General features: G+C 39.7%; 3 protein-coding genes across 8 annotated transcripts in view; 1 reads left to right on the top strand and 2 right to left on the bottom strand.

Moving 5' to 3' along the window:
• ZNF821 (zinc finger protein 821) overlaps positions 1-5,222 on the bottom strand; it is a 29,231-nt gene extending 24,009 nt beyond the window's left edge. For 2 of the 4 annotated variants that reach the window (XM_045192012.2, XM_053914415.1), the window contains exons 1-3: positions 5,086-5,222; positions 4,750-4,992; positions 3,558-3,710 (exon numbers count right to left, since the gene is read on the bottom strand). The gene's annotated coding sequence lies outside the window, so the exon portion shown is untranslated. The remainder of the gene's footprint in view (positions 1-3,557; positions 3,711-4,749; positions 4,993-5,085) is intronic. The other 2 variants (XM_045192013.2, XM_053914413.1) reach the window with 2 other exon arrangements.
• On the top strand, positions 4,999-20,707 carry IST1 (IST1 factor associated with ESCRT-III). Of its 3 annotated transcripts, none has more exons than XM_024556128.3 (10): positions 4,999-5,135; positions 9,324-9,426; positions 9,819-9,999; positions 10,737-10,824; positions 14,237-14,320; positions 14,844-14,954; positions 16,125-16,328; positions 17,084-17,176; positions 18,291-18,339; positions 19,372-20,707. In XM_024556128.3, the coding sequence occupies exons 2-10, from the start codon at positions 9,339-9,341 to the stop codon at positions 19,563-19,565; spliced, it is 1,092 nt and encodes a 363-aa protein (XP_024411896.2). In that variant the 5' UTR covers positions 4,999-5,135; positions 9,324-9,338; the 3' UTR covers positions 19,566-20,707. The 3 variants fall into 3 exon arrangements, with proteins under 3 accessions (XP_024411896.2, XP_045047952.2, XP_045047953.2); XM_045192017.3 differs by lacking the exon at positions 4,999-5,135 and adding an exon at positions 5,159-5,240; XM_045192018.3 differs by lacking the exon at positions 4,999-5,135 and adding an exon at positions 5,274-5,629.
• PKD1L3 (polycystin 1 like 3, transient receptor potential channel interacting) overlaps positions 20,305-20,832 on the bottom strand; it is a 60,251-nt gene continuing 59,723 nt past the window's right edge. The window contains 1 exon segment of the mRNA XM_071219943.1: positions 20,305-20,375. Within this exon segment, the coding sequence (XP_071076044.1) occupies positions 20,305-20,375 (71 nt within the window).

Below are 20,832 nucleotides of genomic sequence, written 5' to 3'. Positions count from 1 at the left end.
GGTTTTTAAAAAAATTTTGTCATACTGTCTTGATAAGAACATCATATTTTAAGGAGATGGTTTAAATTTTTGAGTTTATATTTAAAGTCTAGAGTTATAAGTTTTCATTCCTTTGAACTCATTAAAGAAAAACTAGTTTTCTAAAGTGATTACAATGATGATAAATGTCATGAAAACAGTTGAGAATTCTTTTTAAAAAATTTTTATTCAGTGAATTTTAGAGAGGAAGGTGGAGAGAGAGAGAGATCAACTTGTTGTTCCACTCATCTTTGCATTCATTGGTTGATTGAACCCACAATCTTAGTGTATCAGGACGATGCTCTAACCACAGGAGCGATCTGGCCAGGGCTCTTTAGAACTCTCTTTTAATTTTATAAGTGAACCCAAATCAGAATAACAACTCTGGTTTAATGCATTTCTCATTTATTGATAAGCTCAATGTACATAAATTGGAGGAAAAACTAGGAGGTAAATGGAAAAATGGATATATGGAAGGTATATGTCAGTCGTCTCAAGATCTGGGTACAAGATTTGATCCTGGCTTTTAAACTACTGACCTTAGCTTACTCCCTTTATAGCCCTGGACTCCACTTTCCTCCTGTAATAACTAAAAATCATTTCTGTATCTACAGCTGCATCACAGTAATATGTGAGTCTCAGATTAAGGTAATGTGCTTGTAAGAACCCTGTAAACTACAAAATGCCAGAGATAGTTAGTATTTGTATATAGCCCTAATTGATAGTAAGTTCTCTGAAGAATCATTCCATAGATACTCTAAAAACATTCTTGAATTTTTCTTAGGTCTCAGGAAGACAGATGTTCAGGGCAGTTCTTAGGGCAAATTACTGTCTGTCCATCATCTTTCCCTCCTCTCTTACACAATGTGTAGTACTTTCTTCTACTGCAGGAGTCAGCAAAGTTTTTGTGTGCCGGATAGTAAATATTTCAGACTTTGTGGACAACGTAGGGTTTTGCCACATATCCCCTTCCTACCCCCCGTTTTCTTTTACAAACCTTTCATAATGTGAAAACCATTTTTAGTTGGAGGGGCCATACAAAACAGGCCCGACTCATTTTGGCCTGCAGGCCTGTTCTGGACTCATTCTTTTGGGTTCAAGCAGGTTTTAGTTTTAGACACTAGTTATAATCATTTGCACAAAAAAGTGTTAATGGTTAGTTAACCAAACAAATATTATGTGTTATTTTTTATCCTAACAGCAAAACATGATTTTCAAGTGAAACACTGTGAGTCAGTTTGGTTTTTTGGGTTATGTTCAGCATCTGAATAAAATTGGTCTCTTCAGGTAGGGACAAAGATACTTTTTTGAATAAGTGGCTGGTTGTGGTACAATTCACATTGATGTATTATAGGATAAATAATTACCAAGGGCAGGATACAGATGATGATCGCTGACTCCAAGACATTGCTGAGCGGAAAGAAATTTTTCTAAATGAATTATGTCATTTTTAGCAAGATAGGGGCTCAACAACACTTTTCACTTGTCTTGACTTTCATTGTTTAAAACCAAGTTGCAATAATGCCAAGGATTCCCAAAGTTATCTAAACACACTGCGCTACTGAGGGCATGGGGAAATGGGAACTCTCACACACTGGTGGTGGCGTTGTAAATTGATACTTCCCCTTTGAAGGGGGATTTGGCACTATCTGTTAACATTAAAAATATACCTATCCTTTGACACAGTTCTTCTGTTCCTGGGAATTTACCCAATAAGTACAATCCATGCAGGCAAATAGCTAGTCATTGTTGCATTGTTTATAGAGGCAAAACATTGGAAATAACCTAAATGCCCATCAATGGTGCAATATGTAAATTTGGAATAATATATTTTAAAAAATTAGTAATGGCATGGAAAGTGTTACCTAGGCCTCTCATTTTACTATACTCTTCATACATATTCTCAAATTAGTAAAGATGATAAACTCTTTGTACTCTTAAAAAACGTAATAAAGGTATTGAATTCAGTCCCCTTTATTCTCCTCTTAAGTTAAATGCAGAATAGAATCAGAATATACTTATTGCTGGGACATTGGCTTAGACCTGTGGTTTCTGGGAGAAAACTACCACTTCCCATGTAGATATATAATAGCCTAGTACATGTACATACACACACACTTTTTTTCTTTTAGCTTTTAAAATGTATTTTTTAAATTTTTATTATTTATGCTGTTATAGTTGCTCCTGCTTTTTTCTCTTTCTCCACCTCCATCCAACTCCACTCTCCCGTCCCCAAGTCAACCCCCGTATTGTTGTCTGTGCCCATGGGTTGTACATAAATGTTCTTTGGTTAAGCCCTTCACCATCTTTCACGCCGTCCCCAACCCCCCTTTCTGGCAGCTGTCAGTCTGTTTTATGTATTTAAGCTTCTGTTACTATTTTGTTCGTTAGTTTATTGTGTTCATTAGATTCCACATATAAGTGAGATCATGTAGTGTTTTTCTTTCACTGACTGGCTTAATTCACTTAACATAATTTCCTCCAGGTTATTTTCTTAAGTATTTGGAAGTAAGTTGCAGACACCATGACCCTTCACCTCTACATAGTTCAGTATATATCTCAACTCCATTACAGCCAGTTCACCTAGAAAAGTTAACATTAATTTCATAATATCTAATATTGAGTGCATATTTAAATTTCCCAAGTTGTTCCTCCAAATATCTACTTTTTTTTCTAACCAGGGTCCAACTGAGTCTCATGTATTTCATTTGGTTATCTCTTCAGTTTCTTTTAATCTAGGGTCACTTTTCTTACAGAAGATTCCACATTTTACAGTTAAATGATTAGCATGTATACTATTTAATTAATATCCCATAACATGGACTTAATTTTGATTTTTTAATTAATTTATTTTTAGAGAGAGGGAAGGGAAGGGAGAAAGCAAGGGAGAGAAATATCCACGTGTTAGAGAAACATAGATTGGCTGCCTCTCGCACACTCCCAAATTGGAACCCAGCCTGCAACCCAGGCATGTGCCCCAGCTGGGAATTGAACCAGCGATCCCTTGATTTACAGGCCAGCAGTCAATCCACTGAGCTACACCAGCCAGGGCTGGACGTAATTTTTAAAATTCTACTATGTACATTTTTTCTTGTGATAAAATATACGTACATTCACACTGTTGTGCAACCATCACCATCATCCATCTCCAGGGCTTTTTCATCTTCCCAAACAAAAATTCTATACCCATTAAACAATTGCTTCCGTTCTTCCTTACCCCTACCCCCTGTCAATTACCATTCTGCTTTCTATCTGAATTTGACCTCTCTAGGTACCTTATATAAGTGGAATCATACAGTATATGTATTTTAAATTTTTTACATTGATTTTATAGAGAGAGGAGGGGGGAGAGAGGGGAAGAGAGAGAGGGAATATGAATTGTTGTTCTACCCACTCATGCATTCATTGGTTGATTCTTATATATACCCTGACTGGGGATGAAACCTGCAAACTTGGGGTACGGGGGTGATGCTCTAACCAACTGAGCTCCCTGGCCAGGGCCAGTATATGTCTTTTTGTGACTGGCTTATTTCACTTACCATAATGTCTTCCAGGTTCATCCATATCGTAGCATGTGTCAGAATTTCCTTTTTAAGGCTGAATATATTTCATTGTATGTATATACCATATGTTGTTTACCCATTCATTCTTGTTTCCACCTTTTGATTGACTACGGACATTTGAAAACATACCTAAAGGTAGGGAAAATATTACATTAGTAACTGTCATCCAATTCAACAATTATCAAGAGTCTTGTCACAAATTTACCCTTGCACAATATGCATGAAAAATTTTTGAAAGGATGTTTTCTTATAAAATCTCAATGCTAGTTTCATGCTTAACCAAATAACAATTCTTTGGCTGGTTGCTGTCATGTAATATCTGGTCCATTATCTAATTTTCCCTATTGTCTCAAAAGTGTCAGTTAGTTTGAATTGTCTCTAAACAAGATCCATACCCATTATATTTGGTTGCTGTGTCTCTACATCTCTTTAAATTCTAGCGGTTCACTCTCGCTTTTATTTTTTTAAATGTCATTTTCTTTCTTCAGAACTTAATTTATATACACACGCATTTACTGCAACCCCTTCAGCACCACACACACATACACATATTTGAAAGGAACCAAACACCGTGAAATTTTCAGGTTCCGGAACTTGGTTTTATTTAGAAATACTTTTAGTATTATAAAGGCACAGTATTTCTAAATTCATGTAAACCTCATGGTACCATATAGGTCGATCCCTGTCACATGATCAGACAGCAACTTAGCGAACCACAGTTTTGGTCTCGGTAGATGGAGCCTTTACAGGAGGGAGCAGGATTCCCTCCTTTCAGAAGCAAAGAGTCCAGGAAACCCCTTCCAACACTAAATAGGGAGAACCGTTTTCAAGTTAAAAAAATAAAACACAACTAAATGAAATACCTGCTTCTGAATACAGAGATAAGGTAAATTCCCAGAACATGTGGTGCTAAGGAGACGTAATACTGAATTAAATGATCAGTGCAGAAGGAGAGACGGTGGGCAACTAAGGGAGGAGGGTGAAGGGTCGGATACACAGCGGTGACTTGTCAGAGACGGGTCCAAACTTGCTCGACCTTTCCACCCGAAGAAAGAGCCCAGGACTCAGAGGTAAAGCCCCCGGGGCCAGTGGAGTCAAGCGAGAGAAGGGAGCGAATCTCACGGAACAACTACGGGTGTGTAACATGCAATACTGGAACCGGTTTTACCAGGGAGTGGAACTATCCCGAACGCGGCTCTGGCGGAGAACTCTGTCGACAGCCTCCCTGCGCCCAGGGCACCAGTCCACTGGCACGCTCCCAGCAGGTGATTCACGTTGCGCGGCTCTCCAGCCGAGTCTCAGCCGCGGAAAGTAGTCCCTGACCGCGCAGGTTCCCAAGGGAGGAGGAAGAGGGTTATCGGAAGTGAGTCCCGGGAACGAGTCCCAGGAGCGGCAGACTCTCAGCCAATCCCTGGAAAGGAGAGCGCGAAGAGCTCGGCCCGCAAATCCCTCCGCCCGCGTCTGCGGTGCAGTGGACGAGGGAGCCGCCATTTTGGATGCTTACCCTTGATTCCGGAGTCAGTCTCTGCTGTTTTCACGCCTGGATTTGGCCGGGTGAGTGTGGCATTCTCAGCGTCAAGGGTCTTTTCTATCATCTTCGCACTGCGGCTCAAATATAGAAGTCTCTAGTCCGGGTTTCAAGCCATCCTGACGTAGCAGGTGAAGAGAAAGGGAAGGATCGTGGTTGTGGGAGTCAGGCCGCAAGGGCTGAGGCGTTGGAGGCCGCCGAAGGCCGGGGGTGTGACACGGGCGCGAGCAGCTTGGAGGTCACTGGTCCAAGTTACTGGACGCTGTCACACTTTCCTTTTGTTTTCTCGGTCCCGAGGTGTCACTTCCGCGGGGCGGAAACGCCTCGGCCCCGGCCCCTGTCGTTGAAAGGGCTCCGGCTCCGAAAAGCGACACTGCTACCCCATTTACTCTGGCCCCGAAAGACTTCCGGACGGCTGTGTCTTGAGTGTCCGCAAGGGTCTGTTCGCCTCCGAGTCTGGTGGCCTTGTGGACTGGTTCTTGGGCGGCCCGGATTAAAATTTACGATTTTGTGTCAGGCGGTAGGTTGAACACACTTGCATAAGTCTTGTGGGTGAAGGGGGGAGTGGTTTTGTCGATTGTAACACTCCTGTTCAGTGAAAGTCTTGGTATAAATAGCCTTTTTTGGTCGAATTTTATAGAGCAGCTTTTGTTTCCCCCTTGGGACTTTTTATTCCTTTGTTTATTTCTTTGCATGTGTGTAGTGTTAATGCTTTTTCTGTGATCCTAGGCACTAGTTTTTTTCCAAAAGGGTGAGACTTGGAGGATTTGAATTAAGATGAGAAATATTTAAACTTTTAATTAACTTATTGGGGTGAAATTGGTTAATAGCATTATATAAGTTTCGAGGATGCAGTTCTAAAAGATATCATCTGCGTTGCATTGTGTACTCACCACACAAAGTCTAGTCACCTTCTATCACCTAATTTATCCTCTTCAACTTTTCCCTACGTGCTTTTCTCCTCTGGTAACCACCGTACTGTTGCCTGTGAGTTTGTTTTATGTGTTCATTTGTTGCATTCTATTTTATATCCCACATATTAGTGAAAACGTTTTTCTTTTCCATCGGACTTTGCTTAGCATGGTACTTCCAAGGCCCATCTGTGTTGTTGCAGATGCAGTGTTTTATCCTGGCAGTGTTTATGGATGAGTAGTATTCCATTGTATTGAAAAGGTCCATATGTTTTTTTTCTGTAAAATAAGCACACATTTTTCCTTTTCACCACTAACTTTATTGATTTGGATATTTTGAATATGTTGGCTATCTCCAGTGTGGTGTAACACTGATTGTTCTCAATGTATCGACTTGATCGTTATCAACCTCAACTGGTCTGTGGAACATGGTCCAGTAAAAAATCTCCAGCACAAAACTTAGCAAACCACTTTTAACATGTTTATTGTCACAGCACCTTCTCCACACGCTGCACAGATCTGTTTTCGTGTTTCAGTTGCATTTTTTTAAAAGATTTTATTTATTTTTAGAGAGAGGGGGAGGGAGGGAGAAAGAGGGAGAGAAGCATCAGTGTGTGGTTGCCTCTTGCGCGCCCCCTATGGGGGACCTGGCCAGCAACCCAGGCATGTGCCTTGACTGGGAATCAAACCAGCGACCCTTTGGTTTGGAGGCTGGCACTCAGTCCACTGACCCACACAAGCCAGGGCCAGTTGCATTTTCGTGTTTCTTGAAATAGTAAAGCATAATATACCCAAAATGTTGCATATTTTCTTTCATCTTCAATATTAAAATGGCTACACAGAAGTTCACCAATTTTGATGTTTTTTTTTAATGCACAGTTGATATGACAACTGTTACAATACAATTTAACAAAATTGTTTCAAATGAAGTTGAACACAACTAAGCTCTATTGGAGCTGTTTTACGGAGAAAGTTGGCCAACCCAATATATATGTACCACATTTTCTTTATCCATTCATTCATCAGAGGACACTTAGGATTCTATGTTTTGACTACTGTGAATAATGCTGCAAGTGAACATAGGAGTATATGTATATATACTTATGAATAAATGTTTTCAAGTGTTTTGGGTAGATCACAGAAGAGGGATTGCTGTGTCATATGGTAGCTTTATTCTTTTTTTTTTTTTTTTTGAGGGACCTCTATATTGTTTTTCATAGTGGCCGTATCAGTTTACACTCTCACCACCAGTATGAGGGTTCCTTTTTACCCACGTCCTTTTCAGCACTTGTTATTTCTTGTCTTATTGATAATAGCCATTCTGACAGGTGTGAGGTGGTATTGAAATATCTTGTGGTTTTTGAATTTCATTTCCTTTAGAGCTAGTGAAGTTGGACATCTTTTCCTACATCTGTTGACCACTGGTATATCTTCATGGGAACAGTGTCTGATCAGTTCCCCTGCCCATTTTTTAATAGGATTGTTTTCTTGTTAAATTGTATGAGTTCTTTATATATTTTGGAATTAGCCTCTTTTCAGGGGTATTGTTTACAAATCTTCTGCCATTTGGTTGGTTACCTTTTTGGTTTTTGATAGTTTGTTTTGCTTTTCAGAAGCTTTTTAGTTTGAAGTAGTCCCATTCATTTATTTGGGCTTTTACTTCCTTTGCCTTTGGGGTTAAGTTCACTAAAGCCTCTCTGAGACCAAGGTCTCTAAGTTGAGTGCCTATGTTTTCTTCTAGGGATTTTATTGTTTCAAGTCTTATATTTAAGTCTTTAATCCATTTTGAGTGTGGTGTCAAATAACAGTCTACTTTCATTCTTTTGCATGTGGTTTTCAGGTTTTGCCAAAACCATTTATTGAAGAGGTATTCCTTTCTCTAGTGTGTTTTTGGTTTCTTTGTTGAAAATTAGTTGCCCATATATGTGTGAGTTTATTTGGGCTCTCAGTTATTTTCTATTGCTCTGTGAGTCTGTTTTTCTGCCAGTACCATGCTGTTTTGATTATTGCAGTTTGTAGTATAATTTGAAGTCAGGGAGTGCAATAATACCTCTGGCTTTGTTCTTTTGTGCTGTTTGGGCTTTTTCGTGGCTCCATACAAATTTGATATATATTTTTTTAACGCTTTTGGGATTTTGTTGGGAGCAGCATTAAATCTGTACATTGCGTTAGGTAATATGGCCATTCTACCTGTGCTGATTCTTCCAATCTAAGGGCAAGAAATATCTTTCAATTTATTTGTGTCTTCATCATTTTCCTTCAGTATTGTCTTGTTCTCAGTGTATAGATTCTTCACTTCCTTTATTAAATTTATTCCTAGTAATTTTATCCTTTTTGTTGCAATTGCAAATGGAATTGTTTTCTTTTTCTGATATTTCATTGTTAATATATAGGAACACAAGGGATTTTTATACATTGATTTTTGTATCCTGCAGCTTTACTCTGTTTATTTCTGATAGTTTTTTGGTGTGATCTTTAGGGTTTTCTGTATATATAATCATGTCATCTGCAAAAAGTGACAATTTTACTTATTCATTCCCAATTTGGATGCCTTTTATTTATTTCTCTTGCTTGAGTGCTCTGGCTAGTACTGTGTTGAATAACAGTTGTGACAGTTGGTATTATTTTCTTCTTCCTGATCTTAGAAGAAAAGCTTTGTTTTAAGATGAGGTTTTTGGGAGAAGCAGACCTTCCTGCTTCCCACTCCTACACCAATAAATGGATACTCATTTCATCTGTCAGCAATTTCTTTCAGCTTGGCCTTCCAAACAGATCTCAGATCTAAGCACTTCTGCCATGTACTGCAGTCTAAGCTGCTTCCATCTGTTGTCTGGAATATAGTAATAGCTTCCCTTGTCCTCTAGCTTCCATTATTATCCTCCCCCAATCAGTTCTCCACACAACAGCCAAAAAGATCTTTTATATTTTTTTTAATTTTTTCCTCACCTGAGGACATTTTTCTCATTGTTTTTAGGGAGAGAGAGGGAGAGAAACATCGATTGGTTGCCTCTCCCATGCACCCTGATTGGGGACTGGACCTATAGCCCAGGCATGTGCCCTGACCTGGAATTGAACCTGCAGCCTTTTGGTTTACGGGATGACACTCCATCCACCTGAGCCACACTGGCCAGGGCCAAAAAGATCTTTTAAAAATGAGAATCAGATCATGTCACTTGTCTGTATTAGGAAAAGTACTCTGGTTTATAGTGTCAAATAATCCATCCTGTAACTGCTGTTAGTTGCTGACCTAATTTTAATTTGAAAATAGTCAAAATAGTTACTGTGCTTCTTATTTTTTTCCAGGAGGAACAGCACAGCATGCTGGGCTCTGGATTTAAAGCTGAGCGCTTACGAGTCAATTTGAGATTAGTCATAAACCGTCTTAAACTATTGGAGAAAAAAAAAAGTGAGTAATAGATGATTGCCTTTTATTTTTCTCCCCCCAAGTACATCACTGGATCCTAGCACTCCAATATTGGCTCTTTCACGTTGGTGCTATGAAGTCTTAGGGATCCTATTTTTAAACTTAGGATACATCTGTTTAGATTGAATCACTTTGTTGCAGGGAAAGGACTTACTCTGTTAATATGAAATAGGTAGCATGACTCCTGAAATGTCTGGCTTCACAAATAATATTCTCACCTAGACTAAATAGCAAGTTCTAGACTAGATTTGCTAAGGGAGAGTGAGCTAGGGAGGACATAATAGAACACCCCCTTGTCTCTGTGGTGGAGGTCGCCTGCAGGCCATGGCCCAGTGTACTACTACTATGTGACTAGAGTGGGATTTGTGCCATAGCGGAACTGGCCCAGAAAGCAAGGAAAGAGATTGCTGACTATCTGGCTGCTGGGAAAGATGAGCGAGCTCGGATCCGAGTGGAGCACATTATACGGGAAGACTACCTCGTGGAGGCCATGGAGATCCTGGAGCTGTATTGTGACCTGCTGCTGGCCCGGTTTGGCCTCATTCAGTCTATGAAGTAAGATTTGTGTGTGTGTGTGTCTGTCTCTCTCTTTTTAACTTGATATATAATTGATATAGAAAAACTACACATAATTAATGCATAGTTTTTGATGAGTTTGAATATGTGCATACATGTGTATACAAATAACACAGTCAAGGCAATAAACATCCCCTCCTCCTCGTCTTCTTTTTTTGGTAAGAACACAACATGAGATGTGTATACCCTCTTAAAACTTTTAAGTGAACAATACAGTATTGTTAATTATAGGTACAGCGTTGTTCAGCAGATCTTTAGAACTTACCTTAATGAAATGAGTTATTTTGATCAAAGACCTGAATAAAATCACCTATGGAATTTGAGGAAGGAGTAATATTAGACTTGCTACATGTAGGAGGCTAGCACCAAGGGACTATTTCACATACCCAAGGACCTTTTTCCTACTATTTGCTTGAAGGCCTGAATCCAATGTAGACAACTGTTGAAAAGAAAATATAGAAGCTGAACTCAAGAAGTCTAAGTCTGAGTGAGTCTTGGCTGGACCATTTTCTGACTGTGACATTGAGTGCATCATTTAGTTTGAGTTTTTGCAGAAGTAAAATAGTATGATGAAAATGGCTAGAAGTTCAGAGTTATTGAAAATTTAATGAGATTGTAAAATAGCTTTAGAGGCTATCTGGTATATCATAAAAATGTTAGGGTTGTTGGTTTGTTGTAAACAATGTTAAATTTTATTAATTTTTTTCCTTAATTAGGGAGCTAGATTCTGGTCTGGCTGAATCTGTGTCTACGCTTATCTGGGCTGCTCCTCGACTCCAGTCAGAAGTGGCTGAGTTGAAAATAGTGAGTATGACTAGTTTCAGTGATGTCTGTAGTTTTTCATATTGTTAGAAAGGTTGGTTAACGTAAGTCTTTTCTGCTAATGTAAGCAGGTATTTTGTACTCTTCTCATGCTGCCTTTGACACAGGCTTCCTCCTTTTCAGGCCTCTTATATCATAGAATAAAAAAGTGTTTTGCAATCTTGAGTAATTTTTTGAAGGAGCAAAGGGCCTTTCAGAGTGAGAGGCAATAAGCATTTACTTCAGATCACTAAAAACAGCTACTGGGGACTCACAGCTTTAGGCAGAAGCCCAAATAGTGTTTCCATTAGGAGACAAAGGCAATGGCTATTTATGGGAAGGGAAAGTGGACCGATTACATCAATAAAAGGAAGGCATTTCTATTGAGGCAGATAATGGTAATGTTAATTCTAACTAATGTTTTTAATTTTCACTTTAGTGGTTTCTTGTTACCTTGGCAAACAGTTCTTTGGGACACACTGTTGCCCTAGGCCCAGCCCAAAGGTTATTTTGCCCTGTTTTAACGTTCCAGAGATTTGAGGAATAAGACATGCAAAGCAGTTCCCCAGGCATTGGGAGCTCAGGTTCCATGTTAAAGTGGCACCATTTATTTTTTGTTTTGACAAATGTTATTTAGGTATGTACAAATAGAAAAGTTCTTATACAACTGTAAACCAGTAAAGTTAAAATAACTATTTTAGATGGTTTTACTTCATTCATTACACAAATATTTATTGAGCAGATGTGAGAGCTAGGTAGGCACTGAGGATATGGTGGTGAGCAAAGTAGGATACCAGCCCTATACTTGTAGCTTAGAGTCTAGCAGAAGAGATGGGCGTTGGCTAAAAAATTGCCTGCCACACATAGATATGGTATTGACTCAGTTGAAAACAGTTCAGTTATTTTCTCTCCTTATTTTCTTTCTTTGTCCTTGTGTATTTGTTTATCTTTTTGGAGATTATCTCAGTCTTATCTCCCAACCCAACTTTTGAGATTTCCTTCTCTTCTGTTTTTATTTTTTAAGAGCTCTTTTTAGTTTTTTGAATCCTTTTTTATAATCTGTTGTTTTGTTTCATGGCTGCAATGTCTTCTAACTTGCCAAGAATATTATAGTTTCTTTTTAATTTTTGTTTCTATAATGTTTCTTCTATTTCATAGATTTAGACTATTTTTAAAATTTATTTTTTAACCATCTCAGGATATATTTATTGATTTTAGAGAAAGGAACGGGGGAGGGAGAGAGAGAGGAGGGAAACATTGATGTGAGAGAGAAATGTCAATCAGTTGCCTCCCAAACATGTCCTAATTGGGGTTCCAACCTGCAACCTTTTAATGTACAGGACAATACTCCAACCAACTGAGCCATCCGACCAGGGCAGATTTAGACTATTTTGTAGTAGAGGCTTTTCTCAAAGTTTTGGTGATTCTTGGCTGTTGGTTTATGTTTATGAGTAAGATACTAAAAAGCAGATTGGAACCTTTTGTGTGCCTGGGTGGGGCTTATTGTCAGATGCCTTCATTGTTGAATGATCTGACTAGGCCCTTTGAGGGAACGCCAGACTTTCAAGAACTAGTTTTCTCTCCTTGGGTTGGTCATTTTCCTCAGAGAGGAATCCTACACCTGGAAGGTATAAGCTGGGTCAGCATTTCTGAGAGCCCAGGAGAGAAGGAAGCCAAAGGTCTCATTCTTTTCTTGAAGAAGACCTACACTTAATTCTTCTGTTGTCAGTAAGTATCTCTGCTGTGCTTGGAGTCCAGAGTCCCTTTAGTTTAACCTCCCCAGAGAGTAAACCTGTGTTCTGATAGGGCAGAGAGAACAGGCCGTATTTTGTGGGTAGAGGAAGGGGAGAGTAGGGCAACTGCTTCTTACATAGTTTTAACCTCAGGGTCGTTTTTAGCTTCTCCTATGCTGCTGCTTTATAGCAAAATCGATTCCAAATGGAAAAGATTTACATGTTTTTTAAATAATAAAACCATAAAAACTTGAAGAAAACCATGCAGATTTAAAAAAATATATATACCACAAAACCGAAAAGCCATAAACAGTGGTAAGTTAATATAAACAAATACTTAAAAATCTTACATAATACAATACATAACAAAGATCGTTATCAAAAGACAAATGACAAACTGATTAAGTTACCAGGTATCCCTGGAAGTCTACATTTTGGACAGTGAGGGTCCCCTCACTGAGCTCCCAGGTTTTGGGACCACACTGGTCCAGTGCCACTGTTATCTCCTGCCTGGACTGTTACAACAACTTCTTGAATGCTCTTCCTATACCTGCTTTGGTTTTCTTTATTCTGTTCACCATTCCATCAGAACAACTGAGGTTCTATTCAAAACACTGATGGGATCCTGTCACTATGCCTTGTTTTAAAGCCCTTTAGTATCTTTACATTGTGCTTATGAGAAAAACAGAACTTCTAATATGGCCTGCATAGCCCTGCATTGTCTGGCCCCAGTTGCCTTTCTTCATTTCCTACCACATTCCTCCCTCAGGCTCTGCACTAGAGGCTCATTGTCCTTATTTTGGAATGAGGATTGGCCCTGCTTTTCCACCTGAGGCATTTGTACATGTTGTTTTCTCTTCCTGGGATGCCCCGCCTTCCCTTGTTTAGTTAACTGCTAATCATCCTTTGTATCTTAGTGAAGCACAGCTTTCTTCTGGAAGCCTTACCTGACTTTTTTAATTTATTGGGGTGGCATTGTTAATAACATAAGAGTTTGAAGTATACACATCTATAATATGTCTATATTGTGTGTGCACACCCAGTTACCTTTTTTTTTTAAGGTTTATTTTTAGAGAGGGGGGGAGGGAGAGAGGGAGAGAAACATCCATCGGTTGCCTCTCATCCATCGGTTGCCTCTCATACATGCCCTGACCTGGGACTGAACCCATAACCCAGGCATGTGACCTTACTGGGAATTGAGTTGGTAACTTTTCAGTTTGAAGGATGATGCTCCAACCAACTGAGCCACAGTGGTCAGGGCTTTTTTTTTTTTTTTCTTAATCATCGGATCTGATTCTACTGTCATAAGCTATTTATAGTTTGGTGTACTTTCCCTTGGTAGCACTTAATACAGATGCATTTGTACCTTTACCTGTGTGATTGAGTAATGGCTGTTTTCACCAGAGTGTAAGACTCTCTAAGAGTGGAAACATTGTCTGGTTTTTTGATCATGTTTATAGTATATCATGCTTATTATAGTTTTGCACATAGTAGCAGCTTAGTGGATGGATGCATAAACAAATAACTAAATGAATTAGTACGTGCCCCTTTAGATTTTACAGACCCCAGTTTTTTTGGATACCCTATAATAGAAGCCTGTTTACCGTTGATAGGAGGGAACTTGAAGCAGTCTAGAGAAATGGTTTCCACTTTTATTTACTGCTCTTTTTTTTTTCCTGTAGGTTGCTGATCAGCTCTGTGCCAAGTATAGCAAGGAATATGGCAAGTTATGTAGGACCAACCAGATTGGAACTGTGAATGACAGGGTAACAAAGATACTTGTTAAACATGAAGCGGTGGGCAGGGTGGGGGCAGGTTGATTTATGGCCTGCAGTGCTCTAGTGGGTACCACTGTATGGTAGGGTGAGTCTACGCACATGTCATAGTGAGGGTGGGGAAAAGGCTCTCTGGTAGGCAATGCAGTCAACTCATTACCTTGACCCTATACCTCTGATTTGTGAGGCTAATGTCCTGTGTCATTTCTTATTCGCCTCTCTTCTTTGTGCCCCTTGTAATTTGTGGAGGTAGAAGTGAGGTTGGGAGAAGGGTGAATGGATTCAGATGTAAAAGGCAGCAGTATCAGCCTTTCACCAACACCTCTGTCATATGTAACCAGAAATTGTCAGAATGACATGGGTCTTGTGATGTACCTCGCAGCTGGAAAAAAAATAATTAATTGTTGCCTTAGTTTTACCTATAAAATGAGAGGAACAAAATTTAAAAATGAGATATGCTAGGCTTAGGCTGGTTGGTATAGATGCATCTTAATCCTGGGTCTTCTAATTACAGCTAATGCACAAACTGAGCGTGGAAGCTCCACCTAAAATCCTGGTAGAGAGATACCTGATTGAAATTGCCAAGAACTACAATGTGCCCTATGAACCTGACTCCGTGGTCATGGTAAGTTTAGAGTCTTTCAGAGTACACAGAAAAGCGTATCTCTAGATATCACTTTCTTTATAAGCATATTATTTGCACTACAGTTTGTATGTGAAAGTTTAAGCCGTTGCCTTTTTGGATAAAAATAATTGTGCCTACATATCTTAGACTACTTAAGGATCAGATAAAACAAATGCCTGAAAGTGCTTTGAAAAGGTACAAACTTCAAAATAGTATTATTACTGTTTTTGTTTTAATATATACTTTTAAATTTGTTGATTTGAGAGAGAGGAAGGTAGTAAGGGGAGAGGGGGGGGAGAGAGACATTGATTTTTTTGTTCCACTTATTTATGCATTCATTGGTTGATTCTTGTATGTGCCCTGACCAGGGATCAGACCTGTGACCTTGGAATATCGGGATGATGCTCTAACCAATTGAGCTACCCGGCCAAGGCATTGCTGCTTTTTGATGAAGATCAAGGAATTATGAATCATCCTGTGGGTATTGAGAAATGCCCCAAGACCCAGAACAAATCCTGAAATGTTCATTGGGTAACTGTGACATGCCACACAATACACAGAAAGCTGAGAATGCAGAGACACATGAAAACAAGGTCCATGTCCTGAAGAGGCTTACAGTGTAAGGAGGGTAAATATGCAAATACAATTATTCATCAGTTAAGGTCAATGAGTATAGTAGATGCTTTGGTATGCTACTTAGACAACCCTCACCCCAAATATACACACTCACTTCAGAACAGAAACATTTATTCCCATCTCTCGAGATTATTGGTGATTGGGGTCTCGTACAAAGCTGAGTGCTTCTCCAGCAATGGCCCTCAGAAGAAAGAGCTTCCCTACCCAAAGTCTTTCCTGAGGGTGGCTTGTATTCGATAACTGGTCGGTGCAGGGATTCAGAGACACTTCCCCTTTGACCCAGTTGGGGACATCTGCTATAGGCTCATCCTACCTAGCTAGCTCCAGAGCTAGCTGGCTGAAGCCTGTGACCTTGTGACAGCCCAGCTCCTTCCTTTACCCCTCCCTCCCTGCTTCTTCACTTTCTTACAGGTCATTATCCCAAGAGACCTCCCCGGTAAACTTCCATCATGCTAATCTCCATCTCCAATTGTGTTCCCTGGGAACCTAGCCTATGATGTGGGCTAATGATGTGGATTTCTCTCTTTTTCTCAGGCAGAGGCTCCCCCTGGAGTAGAGACAGATCTTATTGATGTTGGATTCACAGATGATGTGAAGAAAGGGGGCTCTGGAAGAGGAGGAGGAGGGGGTGGGTTCACAGCCCCAGTTGGTGGACCTGATGGAGCAGTGCCAATGCCCATGCCCATGCCCATGCCCTCTCCAAGTACTCCTTTCTCCTACCCTCTTCCAAAGGGACCAGTAAGTATACATACAAATACATGTGGGGTAAGCTCTAGAAAATGTAACAGAAGGTGACAAGTTGGCTCTGAAAACATTCAGGAATTTTAGGTTGTCAAGAGGATTTAACAGTAAGAGCATTTGGTATTAGCTTAATAATCATATATTGTGGAAAAAATGTTGGGATTTAGAGAAAGTCTTTTGGTTCAGCTGTAGGTAGTGCAGTGGGAAAATCTGGAGAGGTAGTGCTAGAAAAACTCACATTCATGGTTTTTTTCACTGAACATATTTGGGACCTGTTGCAGCTGTACTAGTAGCTTTTTCCAAAAATGAACACAATTATTTATTACCAAGTAGAAAAACCTATGTTGTAGACAAGATGTTGAAGGTAATTGCTAATAAAATGTAATAATCTTCCCTAAACAATTGATTTAGTAATTTGGTTACAGATCTTTAAAAATCTAGAATCCTGATGATGTGGTATTTTGGGCTTTTCTTTTGCGCTCTTGAGTAGTATGTATATTGATATATGTATATATTACATTCTCATTTAATGTCATTGATATTTCTGTGACTTTAAGTGAAATGATGTATTATGAAACTAGGTTTTACCATAGGCTAAATGATAGAAACAAGAGTTACATTCCTTATTTAACGTTATAATGAAATGATATTATTTGAAGACCTCCTATGTGTATGTATATATATATATCACAAACCTGAGAAATTGCTAATTAGGGGCAGTGTCTCTGATGTTGCCTTTCTCCTCTTTGCAGTCGGATTTCAATGGATTGCCAATGGGGGCTTTTCAGGCCTTTCCCAATATTCATCCACCTCAGATACCAGCAGTTCCCCCATCGTATGAATCTGTAAGTGCCTGAGCCTCTTTTATAAGCAGCAGAAGAGTGAATCCCATGAAGAGAGCAAAATAATGGCCACAGGGAAGGCAAAGTTTTGATCAACTCCTAGTACCAGCATTGCTCTTGCTTTGGATTCTTGTGTTGCTTTACCTTACCCTGGAAGTGGGGTGTGGTGGTGGCAGCAGCATCATTGGTGGCAATGCTTTGTCTGCAATTCAGCCAGTAATCAGGAGGGAGCTGCAGATCTCTTAGAAGCCTCTAGCAGGGCACTTAAAAAAAAAGACTGGTTGACTGTAGAGAATTACTTGAAGCTGATACAGTCTTGGTGCTAGAATATTGTAATAATCAAACTACCAGTTTTATAAATTCTCAATACGGTGTAAGAGAATAGTGACCAGATTTTTGTCTTACTTAGAAGTGTCCAGTTAGTAAGTTTCAGCCTATAATATTAATTTTACTTTTTAGTCTTATAGGTAAAACTTGCTATTATGGTAATGCTCCTTGAACTGTAGGTGGTTGTAGCAGCTTTGGTTTAGAATTAGATGACTTTTTTACTGCCAGTGCCATTTGCTCAGCTAGTATGTGCGTTTTTAGAGCTGTTTCCAGTTGACACATTACTTGGAAAACAAATTGATGGCATTTGTTGTGGAAATGATTCATCTAGGCTGAGTCTCCTGTTCCCAAGCTTGCTTCGTATTCTTTCCTTTGGTTTTTACATTGGGCCTGAGTTTTTGTTTTGGTCTTGCATGCATTGAAGCATTGCCCAAAACTGTTTCTAGAAATGAGGTAGATGATTTTCATCAGTATTTGAAGACTTAGTCCCTGGAGATGAAGTCAGTGGTGTAGTGTTCTCTCTGTGTGTGAAAGGTGAAGGTATCAGTTTAAAGAGGTGTTACGGTGTTGCTAGGTTTTTTCTTTTCCCCGCTTGGTGGTTGTGTTCAGTGTGGTATCTGTCTGTGTGGGAAGATCAAGAAGGAGTGGAGGGGCAGTTTCTTTGGAGCAGGTTCTGTTGCTTTTGCCGAGCATCTTAGCTTTTGGGAAGTTCAGGGGCTTATATATTATATCAGTTGTTTCTCCAGTGATGCCATTGCTTTCTTCTCTGGTAACAATTTTTGTGTTTCAGGCTGATGACAGTAATGCTGATAAGAATGTCTCTTCTGCACAGATTGTTGGTAAGTTAGAAATCCTCCAGGCTCAGTGCCGAGCCCATTGCTGGTTTCTCATTACTGATTGTCATTAGATGGTTTTCCTGTCTGTGACATTCAACCCACATGCCCTGTCCTCTCTCCAGATGTAGTGTAGCAGAAATAGAACTCAGGATTTCCCTCTTCCAAAAAGAAAAAAATCTTCCCTGGCCCCAAAGAATCTCTCTGAAAAAGGAGGACACCAGAAACAATGTCTAGTTTTCAGTTATTCTTAAGTTCATGTTCCTGCTGCTTTAGTTTCCATTGTGCCTGGAAATTTTAAAAAGGTGTAAATAGGCACAAATTGCAAGTGAATAGCTCAATGACTTTTCAAAAGCAGGCATGCTCAATTAGCTGTCCATTCAAAAAATAAACCACCACCAGCACTCTATAAACCTGAGGGTGTATATTTTTTAAGATTAGACAGTTGTATTTTTGTATAACATATATATGTTAAATATATAATCTATATACAAAAGTACATATTTTGATATTATATGTGTCTACACACACACAATGTAACCACTACCTTGGTAAAGATACAGAACATTTCTATCGCCTGAGAAAAGTTCCCTTATATTCCTTTGCGGTCAGCTCCACCCCAAAGGCAAGCACTGTTCCTAAACATTACAGTAGGAACATTATAGTCGGTAGAGAGGTAGGTGGGTGATTTTAAACTTAGAACACAGATCCTATTATTGTACATCAAGTAAGATTGACATTAACATTTCTCATAAAAATTTTTCCCCTTAAAGCCTTAAAGAGTAGCTTTGTCCCAACAGAATTGTGGTACCACTCCAGACTTGGTTGTTACAGGAGCAGGCCTTTGTGAAAGGGGACAGTTTGTTTAAATGAATGCTATGTGTACTTCCCTATAGAGTTAAATATTAACCATTTAAAAGGAAAATTAGTGTTTGCTTCTGTATTTTGATTGTTTCTGCCAAAGGGGACTATGTGCTCTGAGGATCTGAGCCACTTCTCTGGCATTTCTAACACTACTCCTCGCCCTAATTTAACTAGGTCCTGGACCTAAGCCAGAAGCCTCTGCAAAGCCCCCTTCCAGACCTGTGGATACCTATGACAACTTTGTACTACCAGAGTTGCCGTCTGTGCCAGATACATTACCGTCTGCTGGTGCCAACACCTCAGCATCTGAGGACATTGACTTTGATGATCTTTCCCGGAGATTTGAAGAGTTGAAAAAGAAAACATAGGCCTTTTAAACCAGGCAACATCAAAGTTATGGGATTTGAGACTGAGCACTTTCTCACTGTAACAAAGAATCTCCTTGAAATTGTTTCATCTCTTAACCATCACTGAGCACACTCTTCCTCTGGGCTCTCTTCCTGTTCTACCAAATTGTGCTGCTTGCCAGTTCTTTATTGCTCCTAACAGACAAATGACTGGAGACACTATGAGGCCAGACCAGCTGACTCCTGTACGTCACACTTACCTGTTTCTGGTCACTATGATCCCAGGTGCTCTCCTGGCCTGTCCCACAAGCATTGTGGGGAAAGCTGACCAAGATGGCTGGGCTGTGGAAGAGAGTACTTAAGAAAGTGTCTCAGCCCTGAGATGAGGTTCTAGACTTTGAAATAAACCCATCTGTACAGAGGCATTTGTGGTGAGTGAGAATAAAGGCTGAGACGAATGGGAGAAAAAAATGACTCGGGAAGCTGCTGTAATGGTTCTTGGGAGCTGGGTCCTGTCATTGGCATATACACTCCTACTCCTTGCTGCAGGGCAACGTCCACCTGGATCCAGCTGCAAAGTTGAAGGCCTTTCTCAGTTCTTCTGGATTTACAGGGAGCCCTTGTGGCCTTTTTCTTTAAGTGCTGTGTTTCACTTTTACCAGAGGGCAGCACTGTGTAAATTATTGTTTTTCCCATTGCATGTTCCGTTAGATCGCATTACTGAGGCAGGACAGGCCACATAGTGGGCAGAAGTCACCATTCAAGGCAAAGGTGGGCTTCCAGTTGCCTTAATAGAAGTATTCAAGTCTTTTGAATAGTGAGCTGGAAGGCCTACAGGAGAAGAGGGGTTCCTGTTTTCATTTGAAAACTTTATGATTTAAGAAACTTTAAAAACTGATCTCAGATTTTGGTGCCCATGTGGCTGTAGTTGTTTCTTGCTTTCCTTGATGGACAAGATTATTATTATGTTGTAACTAACATGCTCCTTTGCTCCCTAGCTAAGGTCATCTTTTCCACAGGGATGGCTTTGGGATTGGAAGATACGACTTTGGCTTCTGTGTAGTGTATCTGTATATACCTGTTTCAAGCAGCTTTTCTTTAATATTTTTGATTGGTTTGTATCTCATAGCTCAGTAGCCGATAATAAAGTTTAAAATTCTGTGCCCTGCTTTCTCCACCGGTTTGATCAAATGATGAGCTGTGGATTTTAGTGGAGAATTTTCTTTTTTTTTAATTGTTGTTCAAGGACATTTGTCTCCATTTCCCCCCAGCACTCTAAGGGAGAATA

The sequence above is a fragment of the Desmodus rotundus genome, chromosome 12 (assembly GCF_022682495.2).
Source record: "Desmodus rotundus isolate HL8 chromosome 12, HLdesRot8A.1, whole genome shotgun sequence".
NCBI classification, from domain to species: Eukaryota; Metazoa; Chordata; class Mammalia; order Chiroptera; family Phyllostomidae; genus Desmodus; species Desmodus rotundus.
This window is presented reverse-complemented; position numbering and strand designations above follow the sequence as displayed.